The 19,084-nt window shown below is 43.4% G+C and overlaps 1 protein-coding gene across 3 annotated transcripts in view; it reads left to right on the forward strand.

The window, feature by feature from the left end:
• FREM1 (FRAS1 related extracellular matrix 1) overlaps positions 1 to 18,767 on the forward strand; it is a 94,111-nt gene extending 75,344 nt beyond the window's left edge. For all 3 annotated transcript variants that reach the window (XM_088658441.1, XM_088658442.1, XM_088658443.1), the window contains 9 exons: positions 6,541 to 6,613; positions 8,599 to 8,748; positions 11,492 to 11,721; positions 13,428 to 13,475; positions 14,135 to 14,290; positions 14,744 to 14,872; positions 15,563 to 15,678; positions 16,342 to 16,427; positions 17,797 to 18,767. In XM_088658441.1, the coding sequence (XP_088514567.1) occupies positions 6,541 to 6,613; positions 8,599 to 8,748; positions 11,492 to 11,721; positions 13,428 to 13,475; positions 14,135 to 14,290; positions 14,744 to 14,872; positions 15,563 to 15,678; positions 16,342 to 16,427; positions 17,797 to 17,996 (1,188 nt within the window). In that variant the 3' untranslated portion in view covers positions 17,997 to 18,767. The remainder of the gene's footprint in view (positions 1 to 6,540; positions 6,614 to 8,598; positions 8,749 to 11,491; positions 11,722 to 13,427; positions 13,476 to 14,134; positions 14,291 to 14,743; positions 14,873 to 15,562; positions 15,679 to 16,341; positions 16,428 to 17,796) is intronic.
• Positions 18,768 to 19,084: the final 317 nt, after the last annotated feature.

Genomic DNA, 19,084 nt, shown 5'->3' on the forward strand with positions numbered 1-19,084 from the left:
CGGGCTCCACGACCTGGGTGGTACGAAGAGCCCAGGGCAATGCACAAACATAGCTTATATCCCTACTTCTGCCGCCCCTCCTTAGAGGCTTGGCTTACAATCTATCTTATCAGAGTAAGACACATTTCTATACATTAACCAATCTACACTCGCTATTCTAAGTTAACCTTATTAGGAAGCATGGGCTATACTTCCTTATTTTTACTCTAATTTAGCTGACACAGCATCCTGTTTTATTCTACTTAGCTGACAGGCATCCTGTTTTATTCTACTGAGTTTGAGGCACATCCTGTCTTAGTCTTTCTCACAATCCCCCCTCTTTTTGTATCTTGTCTCAAACTCACAGAGTAGTTCGTGGCCTAGTCCACTTTCCTCATCTTCCTCTAGACTTCCTTCTGGCGCACCTGTTGGGAGGGACTTATAAGCCTGCATTAGCATCATTATGCGAGGGGGAACTGTCCTATCCATCATTCTTTCCATCATTGACTGTAAGCATTGTAGCAAGCAGGGCATACAAAAGCAGAAAAGGATTAAAATCACAAGGGGTCCTGCTAATGCAAAAAGGATTCCTCGCAACCATCCACTGGGTAAAAACTTCTCCAACCAGGACATGTCCCACCCTTCCCAGGTCTGTACTGGGACATGTGCTGTTTTTTTTTGTATTTTATCCGCTAGGTCTCTTATAGGTGGGCTGTGTGTGGACTCCCTCCCATATTGCTGCCCTGGATGCGCTTGAACAGATATTTCCGTTGAAGGATTATGTCTTCCATGAAAATAACATTACATTCCTCTGAACAATGCACACATTGCACGCACCCCTCATAATGAGCACAACAACAACATTCGAAAAAGCACACACAAGTACAGAACAAACACATTTGCTTTACAGTCTCGGTGTGTCCTGCTGGATCCTGGTTCCTGATTTAGTGAGTGTCACTTTCAGCGGGTCATCTGGACTAGTCGTTGCCGTCCAACTTTCAGGTGGAGCTCTTTTACCCGGTGGTAATGGGTCCATCCATGTTCTCTGGTCCGTACTGCTGACTCAGTGGTAAGTAGGACTTGGTATGGGCCCTCCCAGCTCGGGGTGAGTTTCTCCGTTCGCCACGCTTTTATCAGGACCAGGTCTCCAGGTTGGAAGCTGTGCTGTTGCTCCAAAAGTGGGGGCCTCTGTGCTAGTATGCCTTGCCTGTGAAAGGATAACAAAGACTGGGACAGTGACTGCAGGTATTTCTGGGTGAACTGATCCCTAAATTCAATCTGAGGGTTTCCTAGGAGAGCTAGATAGGGGTGGCCCATCATCATTTCAAACGGGGACAAGCCAGTATCCTTCCGAGGTGCCACCCTCATTCTCAATAAGGCCAGGGGGAGATTCTTTGTCCAGGGCAACCCATTCTCTAGATACAGCTTGGTCAAGTGTTTCTTGATTTCTCCATTTGCCCGTTCCACTTTCCCACTACTCTCAGGATGCCAGGGGGTGTGAAAGTTCCACGTGATTCCTACCGCCCTCATCACTACTTGCATTGCCAATTGGGTGAAATGAGTTCCCCTATCTGAATCCATTGCTTCCACTACTCCATAGCGGGGAAGGATATGCTCTAAAATAGCTTTGCTGACCACCTGAGCCGTGGCTCTGCGGCTAGGGAAGGCTTCAACCCATCCAGTTAGGTGATCTTTGAACACCAATAAATACTTTTGCCCCCCTCTTTCTGGTAACTCAGTAAAATCTACTTGTATTCTTTGGAATGGCCACACCGCTAACGGTCGCCCGCCCCTTTCTGTCTTTCTGGCTCGGGCCTTATTAACCTTCTGACATATTAAACATTTCCATGCAATAGTGTGCGCCATGGGCCACATGTCCCTGCTCCAATATAAAGGTTTTACCAGATTAATCATTCCCTCAGTGCCCAAATGGCTTCCCTCATGTATTTTCTCCAATATATTCAACATAGCCGATTTTGGAAGGACTATCTGCCTCTCTGGGGTTTCCCATCCATCTCCTTTCCTTTCCCATCCTTCCTTTTCCATGTATCCCTTTTCCTTCGGGGTGAAGGCGAGATTCTTTAAATCCTGCGGATCCACAACTGGTATCCGCAAAATACACTGCTGAATCACTTCTTTCCTCGGTACCCCTTCTGCTGCCTCCCTGGCCCTGAGGTCTGCTCAAGCATTTCCCTGTTCCTCCGGCCTGTTTCCTTTGGTATGAGCTAATATGTGCACAATGCCTATCCTTCGAGGCCCCATCAGAGATTCTAGCAACCGTTCTAACAAGGCTACATGCTCAATCTGTTTCCCATCCGCCTTAATAAAACCTCTCTCCCTCCATGTCCTGCCAAAAGTATGAACTACTCCCCACGCGTATCTTGAATCTGTCCATATGGTTACATCCAATCCTTTTGCTAATTCTAGGGCACGAGTCAATGCCATCACTTCACATTTTTGAGCTGACCAAGTGTTGGGGAGCGCCCCGCTTTCTATAGCCTCCCCATCTTCCTTTACCACTGCATATCCTGACCTCCTTCATCCGACCTCTGTGGCTGCTCCTTCCCTCAACCCCACTAGGCCTGGCTGATACATTGCCCAGGACCAGCATGAGGGACAGACTGCAACTACGGCTTCACTCAGCGGTGTATCATGGGTGAAGAGGGGGGGGTGAGGTCTCTGTTAGACTTCCCCCCACCCTCTACCACCGCCTGGTCCATATTTGGGGGGAGCACACATCATGGTTTATCAGGATATCATGATGCTAAGCTGCTGATATACCATGATGTTGAAAACCAGCTATCACCCAGCCCTAGTCTGTTTTTTAGTATCCCTAAAATCCATTGCTTATTAGGAGCTACCCCACATTTTGTTCAAAAACTTGCTTTGCAGAGGTAACTACCATAGAGTTATCAAAAATTTCAAAAGTAGGGGGTCCGTGGCTTGGCTTTTGAAAAATAGGGGGTCCTCAGTAATTAGCTAATTGGGAACCACTGCTCTAAAATACAGGGTTCACAGCAAGATTTGTGCTACCAGAGAGACACATACATTTAAATACAGACATAAAACTGGGAAAGGAATCCCAGGCTATGCCCTATCATGCAAACACACAAGTGTACTAGGAAAAAGAAGAAGGGGAAGATAAAAATACCAATATTTATATAGAAGCCTTTAACAACCCTTAAGATAAACAGTTCAAGACAGAAATTACTTCCTTAAACTAAAAAGTCTAAGGGATGCTTATAACACATAAGATACCCAAGTTGGGTGAATTTTCTAGAGAAGAATCATCCTCATTTGCATGGTATGCCTAACGTAAAGGATAGGAGTAACTTAAGGGTTAAATAAGCACATACAGAAACTGAGAAGGGGTGAGTACTTTTCACACCAAATGGAATTCCTAGCAATACTTTCCCCCCCCTCCCTTTCAGCTTTCCCATGAAAGGAAACTTACTTGGGAGTAAGTTTACTTATTAGTAAATCCTGGCTGCTCTCACAGAGACTGTAGGAGCCCTTCTGCCCAAACGAACTCAGGTAGACAATTGCTGGCTATGGAACCTCTACCTTTAATAATATTTTCCTAGAAGGCACGCCATATTGAAAACATTAGGCTAAATTCACAGCACATTTCAAAGTAGAATAGAACATGACAGTAAATTAGCTCTCTCATAAACTCAATTCCAACTAAACATTCCCCATAAGCTCCAAATTTATTTCCTCTTTAATTGCAAGGGCGGCAATCCCCCTCTCAGAATACAGTTTAACACATACAGGAATTCTTTCCTTTCCTTTCTACCACTTAGAGGAAGACTCTATTTTGGAGCCCTTTTCAAATAACAAAACATTTGCACACCTCATTCTCACATTGCCATGTTTAAGATTGATCAGGTCCAACATGGCTTCTTTAAACTAAAAATTTTAGAGCAAGCTTGCAATTATAACTATCTGTGGATATTATGGCCAAATTTAAACAAATCCCTTGAACATTTTCAGTCTTGAGTACAGCTCTTATTTACTTCAAGAAAAACAGAGATCTCTAACATACAGACTCTCAGGCTGGATTTTTTCTCTAATTATTTATGGGTTTCTGTCTGGCCTTTTGACAGAGACACAAAGAACAGACTCACATATACTTAACAAACACACATAACAGACAACATGTAACATATAACCATATATATATATCTTTTCTTCATTTTAAGGAATTTGCTTGTTCCATTAAACTCTTATACACTGGGGTTGATGAGCCTCCCCCCATTTTCCCTTCACCTCAATTATTCACTGCACTCACACACTCGCACCTGGGTTTCGTGGCCTGGGTGGTCGCCCACACGCAGGAAACGCACTACTGCCCAGTCCGGTCTCTGCCAAGGCAGAGACCCACACTCAGTTTTGGGTTTCCTCTACGGTCCCCCACTCTTTCACACTGCATGCATATAGGCGCCTCACACAAACAGCCTCCCAACCTAACCTGGTTCCCTTTTACCTTCCCATTTTCATTTTCATTTTATTTTTTTATTTTATTTTTATTTTTACCTTACGCGTTTTACCTTTACCCTATGGAAGGATGGTTCGGTCACATCTTACCTCTACTGCGTGCCTACTAGACCACTTCCACGAGGCTGATCAGGCCTCTTGCCCCTACCTCTGCTGCGGGGTCCCTTACTCACCCATCCTGCGGGGTTGAGACAGTCTCTTTCCTTCAGCCGGCTCCATTCCTTGTCACTCCGCTCATCCGCGAAAACAGGCCAACACCTTATTTCCTTAACTACAAAAACACATGTACTCCAAATGCAATACACCCTTCTCCCTTCTCTTTCCCTTCTCAGGAAATCACACAATACTCACCCCCTTCAGTCCAGTGCCTCCTTCTCGGTGGCTGGTGAACTGGCAGGCGTCCCTGCAGGGCAAGGCAGTCGCTTACTGCAACGGTCCCTGACCGTTTCCTTTCTCTTACTTCCCTTAGACCCACTTAAATCGGTTCTCCGTCGTTCAGCCCTCGGGATCTGTCACCACGGGGTCCGGACAGTGGGTCTCTCCGAAAAGAACGGAGTGCCGGCTGACCCTCTTCCGAGATTCCCGCCGTGCAGACCGTCGAGGGCCCCACGTTGGGCGCCAAAATTGTGAGAAGTCCCTTACGTGGACTTGCAATCAGACAAGGAGACACCGATTTAAGTCTTACCAGTTCCTCTTTATTGTAACGCGTTTGCAAAGGCGGGCTCCACGACCTGGGTGGTACGAAGAGCCCAGGGCAATGCACAAACATAGCTTATATCCCTACTTCTGCCGCCCCTCCTTAGAGGCTTGGCTTACAATCTATCTTATCAGAGTAAGACACATTTCTATACATTAACCAATCTACACTCGCTATTCTAAGTTAACCTTATTAGGAAGCATGGGCTATACTTCCTTATTTTTACTCTAATTTAGCTGACACAGCATCCTGTTTTATTCTACTTAGCTGACAGGCATCCTGTTTTATTCTACTGAGTTTGAGGCACATCCTGTCTTAGTCTTTCTCACATAACTCAACGGGAAAATGCCCACCGTTTTGAAACCTCTTTTAGAATCGCTAAACACCATCTACTCTTCGGGCGCTTGGTCAGAAGCTGCCTCTCCGTGATCCAATTCCTAGAGGGAGGATTTTTTGTGTGGATTTTAAACTGACCTTTAACTTGCTGTAATGAAACACTGTAGACAAATTGCATTGACTTAAGAATTTGTCTGGAGGCTTTGTTGATACAGACTACTCTGCTAGACCATGGCATTAAGCATAATGGCATACTTACCTTCCTAGAAAAAGTGTTTCCCCTTTCTGAGATAAGGTCTGGGTCTTAGTTGGAAACTGGACAAATCTGTGGGATATTGCGGCCTGTATAACTATAGCATGTGTAATGCTAGTCAATGCATGGAGGACTAAATACCATAGATCTGTATTGCGAGACTCAGCCAGGTCACATCCCTAACCTGGAAGGAACTCACTGAGATCGGACGTGCCTGAGGTTGCTTGCCACAAGCTCCAACCGCATGCTTAGAGCTATTTCACTATATTTTGTAGCCCAAGATTTCTGCCTGTGTTTACTTGCTGCTGCATGAATAAATGCATGAACCTGAATTTTGGAACTGTGTAAGTAAAGCATTTTTAAACTTACTAAGGTGTGTAGTCTGTTCCGTGCTGAGAAGGGTATAAACAGGGAAGCTCCAGTAGCAGATTAAATGTAGCAGATTAAAAGGTGTTAGAGCCTAAATCCCCACACTACACTGCTGCTTGTTTTTGTGACTTTTTAAACTCTGCCGGGGGCTCTCTCTGCTCAGAGAGTGTGCTTAGGTGTGTGCTTTGGTTCTAGGGATCCAGCCAAGTCTTTGATTCATTACCCCACATAGGTGAGCTGTATATATTTTCCCTCAGAAAATCTAGGTACTTATGCCACCTGTGGTTGAAAATATAGAAGTAGGATCATGCTGATTAATTCTGATGTGGCGTTTTCACAGTTATGTATGCATGTCTAATGCTGCTTCAACCCTTCATAATGTGCATTTTCTGTCCGTTTTCTGCCTTAGATCAATGAAGTAACTGCTTCATCAGGAAAGGATTTTACTGTGGCTCCTTCTAAACTTATTCAGTTTGATCCAGGTAAGCTCTGCCTCAGAGGGCAGTAACTTGAAAATTAATTTATTTATTGAAAAATTATTTATTTATTTATTTATTTATTTATTTATTTATTTATTGATGTTCGGTGCAGACAAAACAGAGGTACTGTGGTGGGAGGTGGGGTTCACCCTGTCTTAATGAGGATGCAATGGCCCTTAAGAAGTGGGTCCTCAAGCCATTAGATCCAGTCTCCTGGTTTTTTATTGTAATCTATGTTGACATTTTTCAATAAAAATTGCTTACCAAAAGAAAGAAAGAAAGAAAATGTTTATTGCCATTGAGTTTCTTAACTTTTCAATGTCTTCTCATTTGTCCAGATGTTTAAGTCATTAGTGATATGTGTCTGTGTGTTCTTTACTGGCTGATTTTACGACGCTTTAACATGTAACTCTCTGGTTAAGAGTTCTGCCGTTTTAATGTTTTACCGTAGGTAACTGGTTGTTTTAATGGACTATTTTTAACAGCTTGCCACTCTGGCAAGCATTCAGGGTTGGAGAGCAGGAGATATAATTAAAATTACAGCTTGGCTTATATATATGCCATTCCATCCAAAGCTGTGAGCACCCACACATTTAAACTACAGTTCCCAGGATTCTTTGGGGGAAGTAACGTGCTTTAAATATATGGTGTGGATGCAGCCCCACACACAGGCTGAAATCATTGCATGTACAAATTGTCTTAAGGGGAAACAGGATACCTGTATGTTCCTTTCATTTCTGTGGCTGCCCACAAAGGGGGCCAACAGTCTTGTGGGAAAAACAAAATTAAAAAAAATCCTTCCAGTAGCACCTTAGAGATCAACTAAGTTTGTCGTAGGTATGAGCTTTCATGTGCATGCACACTTCTTCAGATACACTGAAACAGAAGTCAAGGCTGTTGTCTGAAAGGCTGCTGTAACACATCTAAATGATACACCACACGAACCTGCTCCATGACATACCGGTAGAAAGTCTGTGCCAGCTTAGCACCTTTCTGGAGTGCTGGCACTGGAATTTGGTCTTTGCCCATGGTGGGGTCAGTCCATGCTTTGAGACACTCACAATAAACTATGGCACCTTTGCTGAACCCAGCCAGAGTTTGATGGTCTAGGTCGGTGGGAAGCATTGTCCTTTGCTTTTAAGTTTCAGAGCTGTAGCCTGCCAGCTTCTGCTTCAAGGTTGTGTGAGAAGTTTTGCTGCTCTCGCCAAGGCTCTTCCCACCCCCCACCCCCCAACTTTTTTTTTTGCTTCCTTTGAAATTCCTCTGATCTTTTGCCCAGGCGAGAACCTCAGAATTGACTTTGCACTTCTGCACTAAGCGAATTTCAGTGGTGATCATGGTGTTATACCTTCCAACAGATGTTTGCTTCCATCAAACCTCCTTGGACCTTTTCCCCAACAGAAGCCTCCAAGTTTTGCCCCAGTATTAGTGGCAACTCAGATTCCCATCTCAATCTTCCTCCTCTGTGATTTTTCAGATGCGGCTCTATGCAGTACTAGTTACCATTCTTCGCAGACAGTGCGATGCCAACAAATTATGTGGCGTTTGCACCGAAGACTCCGGCTTTGCAACAAAGTACTTGACACCGAAAACAGAACTAGTCGTGGATGATGGATCATGACAATATTTCAAAACAATAGTGGATTCTCTGTAATTAAGATTTCAAGATGAGGAGCACTTCTTATTTCTTTTTGAAATTTGCATGAAGATCCGGCCCTTCCCCCTGAACTGCCTGCTATTATTTCCCAGTCTATAGAAAACAGATCTTTGTTACTGTGTGAATGGAATCATCATTGCTCAGGAACAAATTTGGTCTCTAGTTAGTGTTATTTGGGGAAACCACAGGAGTCCAATCAGTGGGCAGGAGCACAATGGTACATACAAGCTAGTCTGTTGTAGCTGTAGACATGTTAATTAATATATTTCTTCGACACCTAGGTTGATTGAAAAAGCAATTAAAGTGTAATTAAAATGTTTACTTCTGGTAGGGATGTCAACCAAGATGTGGAATATAGCAATTACCTATGACGGATTAGAGGAAGATGATGAGGTCTTTGAAGTGGTTCTCATCTCTCCTGTGAATGCTGTTCTTGGCAGTAGGACAAAAGCTGCAGTGAAAATTTTGGACTCAAAAGGAGGTATTCTCTTTTGATCTTCTTAATAAAATCTGGACCAATCTTGGCTGATAAGCGACTTATTTTTCAACACATAAATGTTGTTACTAACACTTACCTTCAGATCAAAATGCTTCATGTTTTTCTTTTATTTTTTAAAAAGAAAATAGCCTTGACAGTTTCAAACCTTTCCTCCTCTGGCAATGTCTATTCTTCTTCTGCTTAGGAAGCACAGCTTGAAGGAATCAACGAGAGCAAGAGGGAAAAACAGCACTCCCCCTCTCTCCCCCCAAAAAGAGCTTTTCCTAATGGATGAGTTTGATTTTTGGCTTGCAGCATTGCTTTCATGAGAAGCCCCTCTTGAGGAACTATTAATGCTCCCCCCACACAAACACACACACTTTTCTATTAACTATAGAACTTTTTCACTTCTTGGACAGGCAGTGTACTCAGGGGAAGTCCCTAATTACTATCATATCTTTCTAAAAGGCCATATCGTTAATATATTTTTAAAAATTGCTTAAAGTACTTTAAAACAAATGACTGATTTTTAAAAGAAGAATTGCTGGGACTCATTCTGTTGTTGTTGTTGTTTTAAAAAGTTCCTTAAATATTTCCACTCCAGTTGAGCAAGGGAGATTCAATGTGTAGAAACAAGTCTCTGTAAACAGTTTCTTTTGCATGGCTGGTAATCTTGATCTCGTATTGCATTTAATTGTGCATCTACATCATGTGATGCATTTGAATGCAATATGTTCACTGTGGTTCCCCTTTTCACCTCAGAGTGGGGACAGGGTTGTGTTGGGCCATCTGTCTTTTAAGCGGGGTGGGAATGTGAATTCCTATCCACTGACTCAGATCTGTAGTTATGTACCACATATGTAAACCACAGAGCCTAGGGCTTGCCGATCAGAAGGTCGGCAGTTAGAATCCCCGCGACGGGGTGAGCTCCCGTTGCTCGGTCCCAGCTCCTGCCAACCTAGCAGTTCGAATGCACGTCAAAGTGCAAGTAGATAAATAGGTACCGCTACAGCGGGAAGGTAAACGCTGTTTCCGTGCTCTGCTCTGGTTCTCCATGCTGGCCACATGACCTGGAAGCTGTACGCCGGCTCCCTCAGGCAATAGAGCACCGCAACCCCAAAGTCGGTCACGACTGGACCTAATGGTCGGGGGTCCCTTTACCTTTTACCCATTACTCCAGCAGGATCAAGGGCGCATTAGCTGAAGCTCAACAACTCCGAAGCATGTGCATCGTTTTGTGCACAAGACTATATTACGGGCCCCTTCTATCTCCTCGCCTGACTTAAGGCCATTGTCTATGGCAGAGGGAATCTGCCATACTCTTCCCTGAGATGTAGAAACCCCTTCCAAACTAGTTGTGAATGGCACCTGGAATGTAGGCTAGGGGTGAGGAACCTTTTCACATTGCCTTTGGAGCAACCTTTTGAGAGTCGCATGCCAATGGTGAGCAGGGCTGGGGCAAAAATAGTTGAAACAACAAATGTAAATTTTAACTTTGTACAGCAGGCTAGTTCCCCCACACACACACCCACCTGTTCCCACCTGCCACCCTGACAAGAGGCATTGTTAGAATTCAAGGTCATATTCCAGCTAGGCAAAACCATGGGGCAGGGCTGGTGAGGGGGTATGGCCTGGAGGAAGTGCCAAGCTCCAGACAGAGAGGCATGGAAACCTAGTTATTCAGGTAGAGAGGCCATAAAAACCTGGTTATTCCAGGTCACCTTTCCTAACAGTAAAGCTAGCTTTGAGGCCCTCAATGGATACCTTTATTGACATGCTATTTTAAATATGTCTTAATGCATTTTTATCTTGTTGTGTTTACCACCTTGTGAATGCTATGCCCTAAAAAGCAGCCTTGACTATATGTAAACCCAGGTATTGCAGGTTCAGTTTGAAGAGAGAGTGTGGTGTCATGTTCCCTGTAGCCTCACTTCTCATAATGAGGGAACCGCCAGAAGGCCCTCAGAGCTGGACCTCAGTGTCCTGGCAGAACAATGTGGGTGGAGACGCTCCTTCAGGTATACTGGGCCGAGGCCATTTAGGGCTTTAAAGGTCAGCACCAACACTTTGAATTGTGCTCGAAAACATACTGGGAGCCAGTGTACTGGGAGATCTGGGTTCAACTTCCTGCTCAGGCCATGGAGTTCACCTTGGATCTGTCAGACACTCTGAGCCTGACTTACCTCATAGGACAGGTATCCCCAAACTGCAGTCCTCCAGATGTTTTGGCCTACAACTCCCATGATCCCTAGCTAACAGGACCAGTGGTCAGGGAAGATGGGAATTGTAGTCCAAAACCTCTGGAGGGCCGAAGTTTGGGGATGCCTGTCATAGGGTTTTATAAGGATAAAATGGGGAGGGCAACCCCTGAGCGATTGATGTGCACAGTGGCCTTGCAGATGCCTGGCAGAAACAACGTGAAGTACACTCAGAGGGAGAAGAGTAAGTGGCCATTGTTCCATCATGGAAACCTGATTCTGGTCTATGCGTGTATGAAATTTAAGAAACAAAGTTGGTGGTTGTTGCTGCTTAAAAAGAACTTCCTTAGAACTTCTAAAATTGTTTTCCAGTTGGCAGATAAAGTTCAGAAACACGGACTAGTTAAGAAAAGAAAAATAACAAATCAACATCAGATGAAAAATCATCTTACTCCTAATGACAAGCTGTTTCATCGCCCACATCAATGTGACCAGCTATCTGTTTTATATAAAAAGAACTGACCATCTGCCATCTTGTTTGCTTTCAGGTCAGTGCAGCTCATTCCACTCCTCAAGCCAAAACATTCACAACTTATGGATGAAAGGAACATTGCTTCCAGGCTCCTCTTCATCTTCCAGGCATGGCACTGTTCATTTGGAAGGGATCCCATTGCCCGCTTCCAAAGAGATGGTAGTGCAGAGAAGGGAGAAATCACCAGAATTCAACTCGGTGAATCTTGCAAGGAGCCGGCTAAGAGCCCTTGGAAATGGCAAAATAGTAAGGATTGCTTCTCAAAAAGTGGGAGGATACAATTATTCCAAAGTTGGTGTGTGTGTGTGTGTGTGTGTACTTCTGTTTGGAAATCTCACATGATTTAATGATTTGTTTTTAACTGAGCACTGATTAGGTTGGCAACAGTCAGAGACGACAGTCAAGAGCTGTAAAGATTTTGTGATTTGGGCACTCTTGGCCTTGGTATACCCATTTATTTTATCTTGCTATGGGTCAAACAGATGTTGCTGGAGTTGGGTTTTTTTATTAAAAAGAAGAAGAAGAAGAAGAAGAAGAAGAAGAAGAAGAAGAAGAAGAAGAAGAAGAAGAAGAAGAAGAAGAAGAAGAATGGCAAAGTCTGAAAAACCAAAGATGTCAGTGCAATTGACATGCACATCATATGACATGATGCTCCTGCCACGTCACCTTCATGTCTTTAGGAAATTTAAAGTCTTGTTGTGGGAAGAAAGAAGCTAGTGAGCAAAGTCCATTCTAGATAAGGCTCTCTTCAAATTTTCTATGCAGGTGTTTCCTGGGGATCTACATATTGGCCACCTGGGGTCCAAATTTCCCCCCAACCATATTTAACTAGCTGCCTGGCATTGCTTGGGAATTATAAGAAATTTTGAAATCAGAGGTGAAAATCTGTGCACGGTTTTGAAAGGTTCAGTCTGTCACCTTGATTCAAAGTGGCAACCTCGAGTTGAGTTTGGCAACAATACATTGAGGGGCATCCAAACCTATGGGTGCCAGACAGACAGACAGACAGACAGACAGACAGACAGACAGACAGACAGACAGACAGACAGACCACTTTCCAAACTATATACTGTAGTAGATTTGGGGATTATTAAAAGCCTGCCTTTGCAATGAGAAATTACTCCAAGTGATAACAGAAGATAAAACTAACCAAATTAGAGACAGGATGTTTACGTGTTATGGAATTGTAACAATCACCATCATCACCATACCTGCTTTTGGAGTTTGGAATGTTCCCTAGGTCAGATTGGTTAATACCCAAATGAGGTTGAGTTTCTTATGTCTTACTTAATCTTTTACTTAACTTGGATGTGTTTGTTCTACAGTTATTTCTCTAGAGGGCTGCAAATAGTTGTGGCACAATTTGCCCTTCTTGGCTCTATAGGGAGCTATATGGGTAGAAGTGCTATTGTAGAACCTCCTGTGATCTGTGGACTGGTTGGGTGCCCCACAACACCCCACCTCACCCCACCCCACCCCTCTTCCTGTTTGCATTATGTGGGTAGATGAATTATTAGTAAGCCTTAAATATATATATACAGTGGTACCTCGGTTTAAGTACACAATTTGTTCCGGAAGTCTGTACTTAACCTGAAGCATACTTAACCTGAAGAGAACTTTCCCATTGAAAGTAATGGAAAGTGGATTAATCTGTTCCAGACAGGTCCGCAGAGTACTTAAACTGAAAGTACTCAAGCCGAGGTGTACTTAAACCGAGGTATGACTGTATATTTAATTAGTCAGCCTTAAATATATATATTTAATATATACTGATATATATATTTAAAATATACTGATACACACACACACACACACACACACACACACACACAGAGAGAGAGAGAGAGAGAGATTTTCACCTCCACTCCCGCCATCTCACTTATGTACAAAAATTGTATTTTGCTTTTGTTATTAAGAAATGCTCTGAACATTCGATCTTCTTTTCCTTTCAGGTTCGTCCTTCCTTCACTTTTAGAAATGGCACTGGCATCTATTTTAAAGTAAGAACCTGATTTTGCAGCAACATACACCTTTAATCCTTCTTTTGTTATATCTTACCTGTATATACAACCTCATTAGCGTTAGTGACTGAGTTTTTAAAGTTATATTCCATTTTAAGGTTATAGTCCATTTTATCCCTTTTCCTTTTAGACTAAAATTGCACACGGAGGTAGTGTTTTTAAAGAGGCTCTGCCACCAATCATGTCTGAGAAAAGATGGAGGTGAGAAGTGCAGGCCCAGTTTTAGCTCTTTTAAGAGCAAACATGGTATATTAGAAGGGCAGGTATTTTCTCCCTCCCCAGCTCCTATACCCAAACAACCCTTCCTTCAGATGATTTTTCTTCCAGTGAGAAGTGAATATAGTTGACAGAAAAATGACGTCATGATAGACGTCATGGCAACTCCATTTGCATGCTCTTCTTAAAATTGGGCCCTCACTCCCATTTTGAACATGATTTGGGGCAAACCCAGTTTAAATATGTGATCGAACTGTTGTCATGTGTAATTTGAGCCTTAAAGACAGCTTGTATTTAAAAACTCTTTTTAGTTCTGTGTCCAAGACAACTTTGGAGCTGACTAGTGAGGAATTATCCTTTCTCTCCATCTGTTTTTGTTGTTTGGTTGTTTGTTTGTTGTTTGGTCATTCTTTCTTATCAAGTACCACGGGATGGCAGTGCTCAGAGTGGAGGATGACAACCCATTGCCTAACAAAAACAAGATGGCAGCCACGTCAGTAATCAACCAAAGAGAGCCAAGGAAAAATATGGCTCCCCTCAAGAAAATGGAAGCTCCGCAAGCAGACTCTAGCATTCCGGTATCTTCTATTCCCTGTTTGTTTATGCACGGTATTCTGAAAAAGTTAAAAAACCCAAAAGATGAATATTTAAAGCGACATTAAACTCGTGTGTGTGTGTGTGTGTGTGTGTGTGTGTGTGTGTGTGTGTCTTCTGAAAACAAATTGTTCAGCTTAAGAAAACAGTAAAAGCAGTAAAGTTGTGGTGAATATTCCAAGGACGTTCCTGAAAGACCTGGAAAAAAACAAATCTTCATTGGTTTATTTAGAGTTGTCATATTTGAGATTGTACAAACATCTATCAGCAAAAATCTGTCCGGCACAAATTCTTTATAAAAAAAAAACCTATGCAGAACATTAGCATTAGAAATGCAAGAGACTGCATTGCAATGCTGGAGACGGAGGCTTTAAAAAAATTTTTTGATTGTTTTGTCTTTTTTTTTTCCTTTTGCCAAAAATCCATTTCTCTTTCAGGTCCAGAGCCTTTCCTTTCCAAACAGATGCACGCCAGATTTGAAAGGTCTCTTGCATTTTGAAGGAATCACTCAGAAGATGTTTCAGTGTGATGGACAAACCTGGACTCTGTGGAGTAATACAGACCAGGTAGAAATCTGCTGGATGAATGTTTATTTTCAAAAAAAGAAAATAAATAAAACACAAACTTTAAGTTTGTCTCAAAGTAGCCAGCTTTCAGCAAATCTAAAGCAGGATTGTAGAAGCAGACAGACATATATAAACTGATTTAATGGATCTCTTTGGTCATGATTCACTTGTCCCTCTGTTGTACTGAGACAACTGTAGTTTCTTAATGGTACTGGGAATTGTAGCTCTGTGGTGGGTAAACTACAGTTCCCAAGATTCTTTGGGTGAATAAATGCTTGCCCAGTCTCAGTCTTGCTGTCACCTACCTCACCCAAGTCCCATCCTGACAGCAGTGTCAGGAGGGCAGCTTCATGGCTCTACCCCACCATGATCTCTAGGGTCCCTACTGCAGCATTCAAGAATATATTTCAGGGGGTTGGACTAGATGACCCTTGGGGTCCCTTTCAGCTCTACAATTCTATGGTTCTATTGTTGTTACTTGGGAAAGTAAGCAATGGTGCAGGACAGAGGGGCTCGTGGCAAAAGCTGGAGGAGCTTGAACCCTCCAGCTGATACCCAAATGCCATTGGCGGAGCAGCGGGGCCCAGATTTTCTGAATTCTCTGAGCTAGCTCAGCTTCCAAAGGCCACTTCTTTCAGAAGGTGGGAACACGGAAGGAAATAATTCTGAAATGAGACCATCTAATTCTAGGGTGTTAATGTGAAAACGTGCCCTCCCGGTTGGACCCATCATGATGGAAGCTGCTACATCCTGATCACCAATCCAAAAGTCACATGGACCGTAGCTGCCCGGGATTGCAGGGAACAGTAAGGAGCTCTTATATATGTGTTTCCGGCTGTTTATTGTCCCATCCAGCGTGTTACTGTAGAAATGATACTCTTGCCAGTAAAAGATAATACCAAAGTTAGATCTGTTTTCCCAACGGTTTATGAAGGATGCGGGGGATTTTGGTTTGTAGAGGGTAGGTGGTTAAACCCCTATTCCAAAGTTCTCTTTGCAGTTTGTTTGATCAGAGCCATTACAGCTTGAGCATAGCTCCCCACACACACACACCTTTGTTTAACAAAATGTAGATACCACTGGATTGTAAAGAGAACCTTATAATGTGTACATCACAGCTTGTCTCACGATATGTATCTTTTCTCAGCATGCCTTCCCGATATTTTTCCACAAAAAGGGTTTTAGTGACTCCCAGTTTTGATGTTTGCTATTCATAAGCTAGCTGCAATATAGTAACCATACATCACCCCTTTATCAGCAAAATGGATGCTTCTTCTGGATAGCTCAGTTGGTTAGAGCGTGGTGCTGATAATGCCAAGGCTGCAGGTTTGATTCCCATATGGAACAGCTGCATATTCTTGCATTGCAGGGGGCTGGACTAGATGATACTCAGGGTCCCTTCCTACTCTACAATTCTTTTATTCTGTGATTCTGAGTCTAAAAATCCCTCTCTCCTTTGCTGAGCTTAGGTACCATGGCAGTTTAGTAAGTGTGGCTTCTAAAACACACATGCAGTGGCTGTGGGACTTCAGTGGAAGAAGACCCTTCTGGACAGGTAGGTACTCAACAGACTGTCTACTCAGGGCCGTCTCAAGCCGGTTGGGCGCCCTGGTGCCGTGGCGCGGAGATCGCTCTGGCGCCCCCGCCCTGGTGGGCGGGAGCAGCGCCCTCCTGCCAGCCCGGCGCCCTGGTGCCCCGCGCCACTGAGACTACCCCTAGAGCTGGGCCTGTGTCTACTCTTTAGCCTCTGGCCCACATTTTCCTCAAAATATAGAGCAACAAGCTTGACATTTTCCCCTCTCCTGGTCTTTAGGATGGTAATTTTCAAATACCATCCTTTCAAAACATTTCCATGCTTAAATTATCTTTGCTGCTGTTTCTGTAGAAGGTGAATTTCTGGTCTTCCAGGCTTCTGGCATTGAACTTCCAAGCTCGCCAACTCTGTCCTTTGAGCTCTTCAATGGTTTGGCCTTTCTCCCAGCCACCTTCATTCTTCTGGAGCTTTTCCCTCCTGCCCTAAGAGCTCATGGCTCAGCTTCATATGGCTCAGGATCTAACGGGGAGCAGGCCTTAACCAGATGGCATCACAGCCCTGGCCAAGGGTCAGTCGCTGTAGCCAGTTGTTGTAGTTCCCTATTACAGGTACTAAATTTACACTTAAAGCAACTTTTCCTATCCTATTTCCCCTGCTAGTTTCCTGTTTTAAATTGGAGTTTGTTTTCATAAGAAAGCTCCCCCAATGTATAACCTGTTCTTTGGATTTGCAAGCACACCATACGTTTGAAACACATTCAAATTACCCATCCACCAAGAATCCTGGCAACTGTTGTTTATCCCCCACAAAGCTACAATTCCCATCACCTTTAACAAAGGACCGTTCCCAGGATTCTGTGAATGTGCTTTAAATGTATGGTATGCATACCCTTGTACATTTCTCCAATGAAAATAGGGACATCCTATTAAATAATAATAATAATAATAATAATAATAATAATAATAATAATAATACCCCACCCATCTGCTGGGTTGCCCCAGCCACTCAGGGTGACTTCCAACATATACAAAACCATAATAAAGTGTCAAATATTTTTTAAAATTTGTTTTTATAATGGGCTGCCTTCAGATGTCTTCTAAAGGTTGTATAGGTCCTTATCTGCTTAGCTTGGGGGTCTCATAACTGCCTACCCTCCAACATTTCTCCAATGAAATAGGAAAATCCTAAGGAAAAGCAAGGCATTCCAGGTTCAATTCAGAAACGAGGACAGTTTTTTTAAAAAAATCTGGGACTGTCCCTTGAAAATAGGGACACTTGGAGGGTTTGGGTATGTATGCAGCCTAAGAATATTTGTGAGAAACAGGTCAAGTTGTTCTGAACACATTGTTAATTATATGATGGTCAACTTGCACATCTGAATTTGTTACAGGCTTCAACGACAGAAGAAATCCAGGCCAGTTCAAATGGAACAATGGAGACCGTGTTGCTTTCACGAACTGGGGGAAAGAGCCGCCACGTCCTTCAAAGAAAGGAAAGAACTGTGTTTTAGTACAGCAGCGGGGGAAATGGCAAAGAAAGGACTGCAAGAAGGGCAAAGGACACAACTATATATGCTCTAGGAAACTGTAAAGACAGCTGATGCAAGCCTGGCCTCATCATGTATAAAAACAGATATATTTATTTATAGCCAGGGATGCTGAAAGGGCTCGAAGGTAGGGAGTCAGGTGACCTATTTGTAATAGGTTTTTATGCGAAGGGGTTAAAAAATGATAGGGGGAAATGTTACACTGTGACTGATCTCTTTCCAGGGTTTGTGGTATATCGAGTATGAGTGAAGAACAAGCCTTGTTCGCCCCAGAGTTATTTTCTATCAAGTCTCTTCCAAGACATATAAAATATGAAACAGCTAGAGAAGTTGGCGGAGGCTGAGTTTTTTTTATATTAAGCCATATGTTACTTGCCTTGTCTTTCCTGAACTCTACCCCTCACAACACTGAAATTGTTTGGTTTTGAAAGGGAAACAGCCATGGGCGTAGCCAGGATTTTGGGGAGGGGGACAGAACCTCAGATTTGTATTGATTTTGATTCCCCCCCCCCTTTGGCTCTGACCATTGTAACAGCCAGCATCCTGATGGTCAAAGTTTATAAAAGATGCATGATAGTGGCTACAGGAATTTTGGAGCTTTAAGTAAAAATAAAGAAATCAAAATTACTTCTCTTCCCCTTCACACATTTTTATCGACACACATAGAGGGAATGTGGAACATGATTAACTTTTTCAAATGACGGCTTCATGTTGCTATTTTATGGTAATACACTTCTGTGAGATTTTAAAAGTTTACATTATGATGGTAACCGAAAGTACACACAGCCTCTCTTGTGTTTCAAGTGGCACATAGAGAAAACTGCAATGGTAAGCCAGCAATATCATTTTAAGTAGGGACACAGGTGGCGCTGTGGTCTAAACCACTGAGCCTCTTGGGCTTGCCGATCAGAAGGTTGGTGGTTCGAATCCCCATGATGGGGTGAGCTCCCGTTGCTCAGTCCCAGCCAGTGGCGGAGAGCAGGCGGGGGTGGGGCTGGCATGCGTCCCAGGGCGGGGAGCCCAGCGCGGGCAGGGCAGTAGCCACCATGGCACCCCACCTGGATCACGCTGCCAGGAGCAGTGCACTCCTCTTCCTCCGCCAGTGGTCCCAGCTCCTGCCAACCAGCAGTTC

This window comes from Zootoca vivipara, chromosome 15 (genome assembly GCF_965207765.1).
Source record: "Zootoca vivipara chromosome 15, rZooViv2.hap1.1, whole genome shotgun sequence".
Taxonomy (NCBI): Eukaryota; Metazoa; Chordata; class Lepidosauria; order Squamata; family Lacertidae; genus Zootoca; species Zootoca vivipara.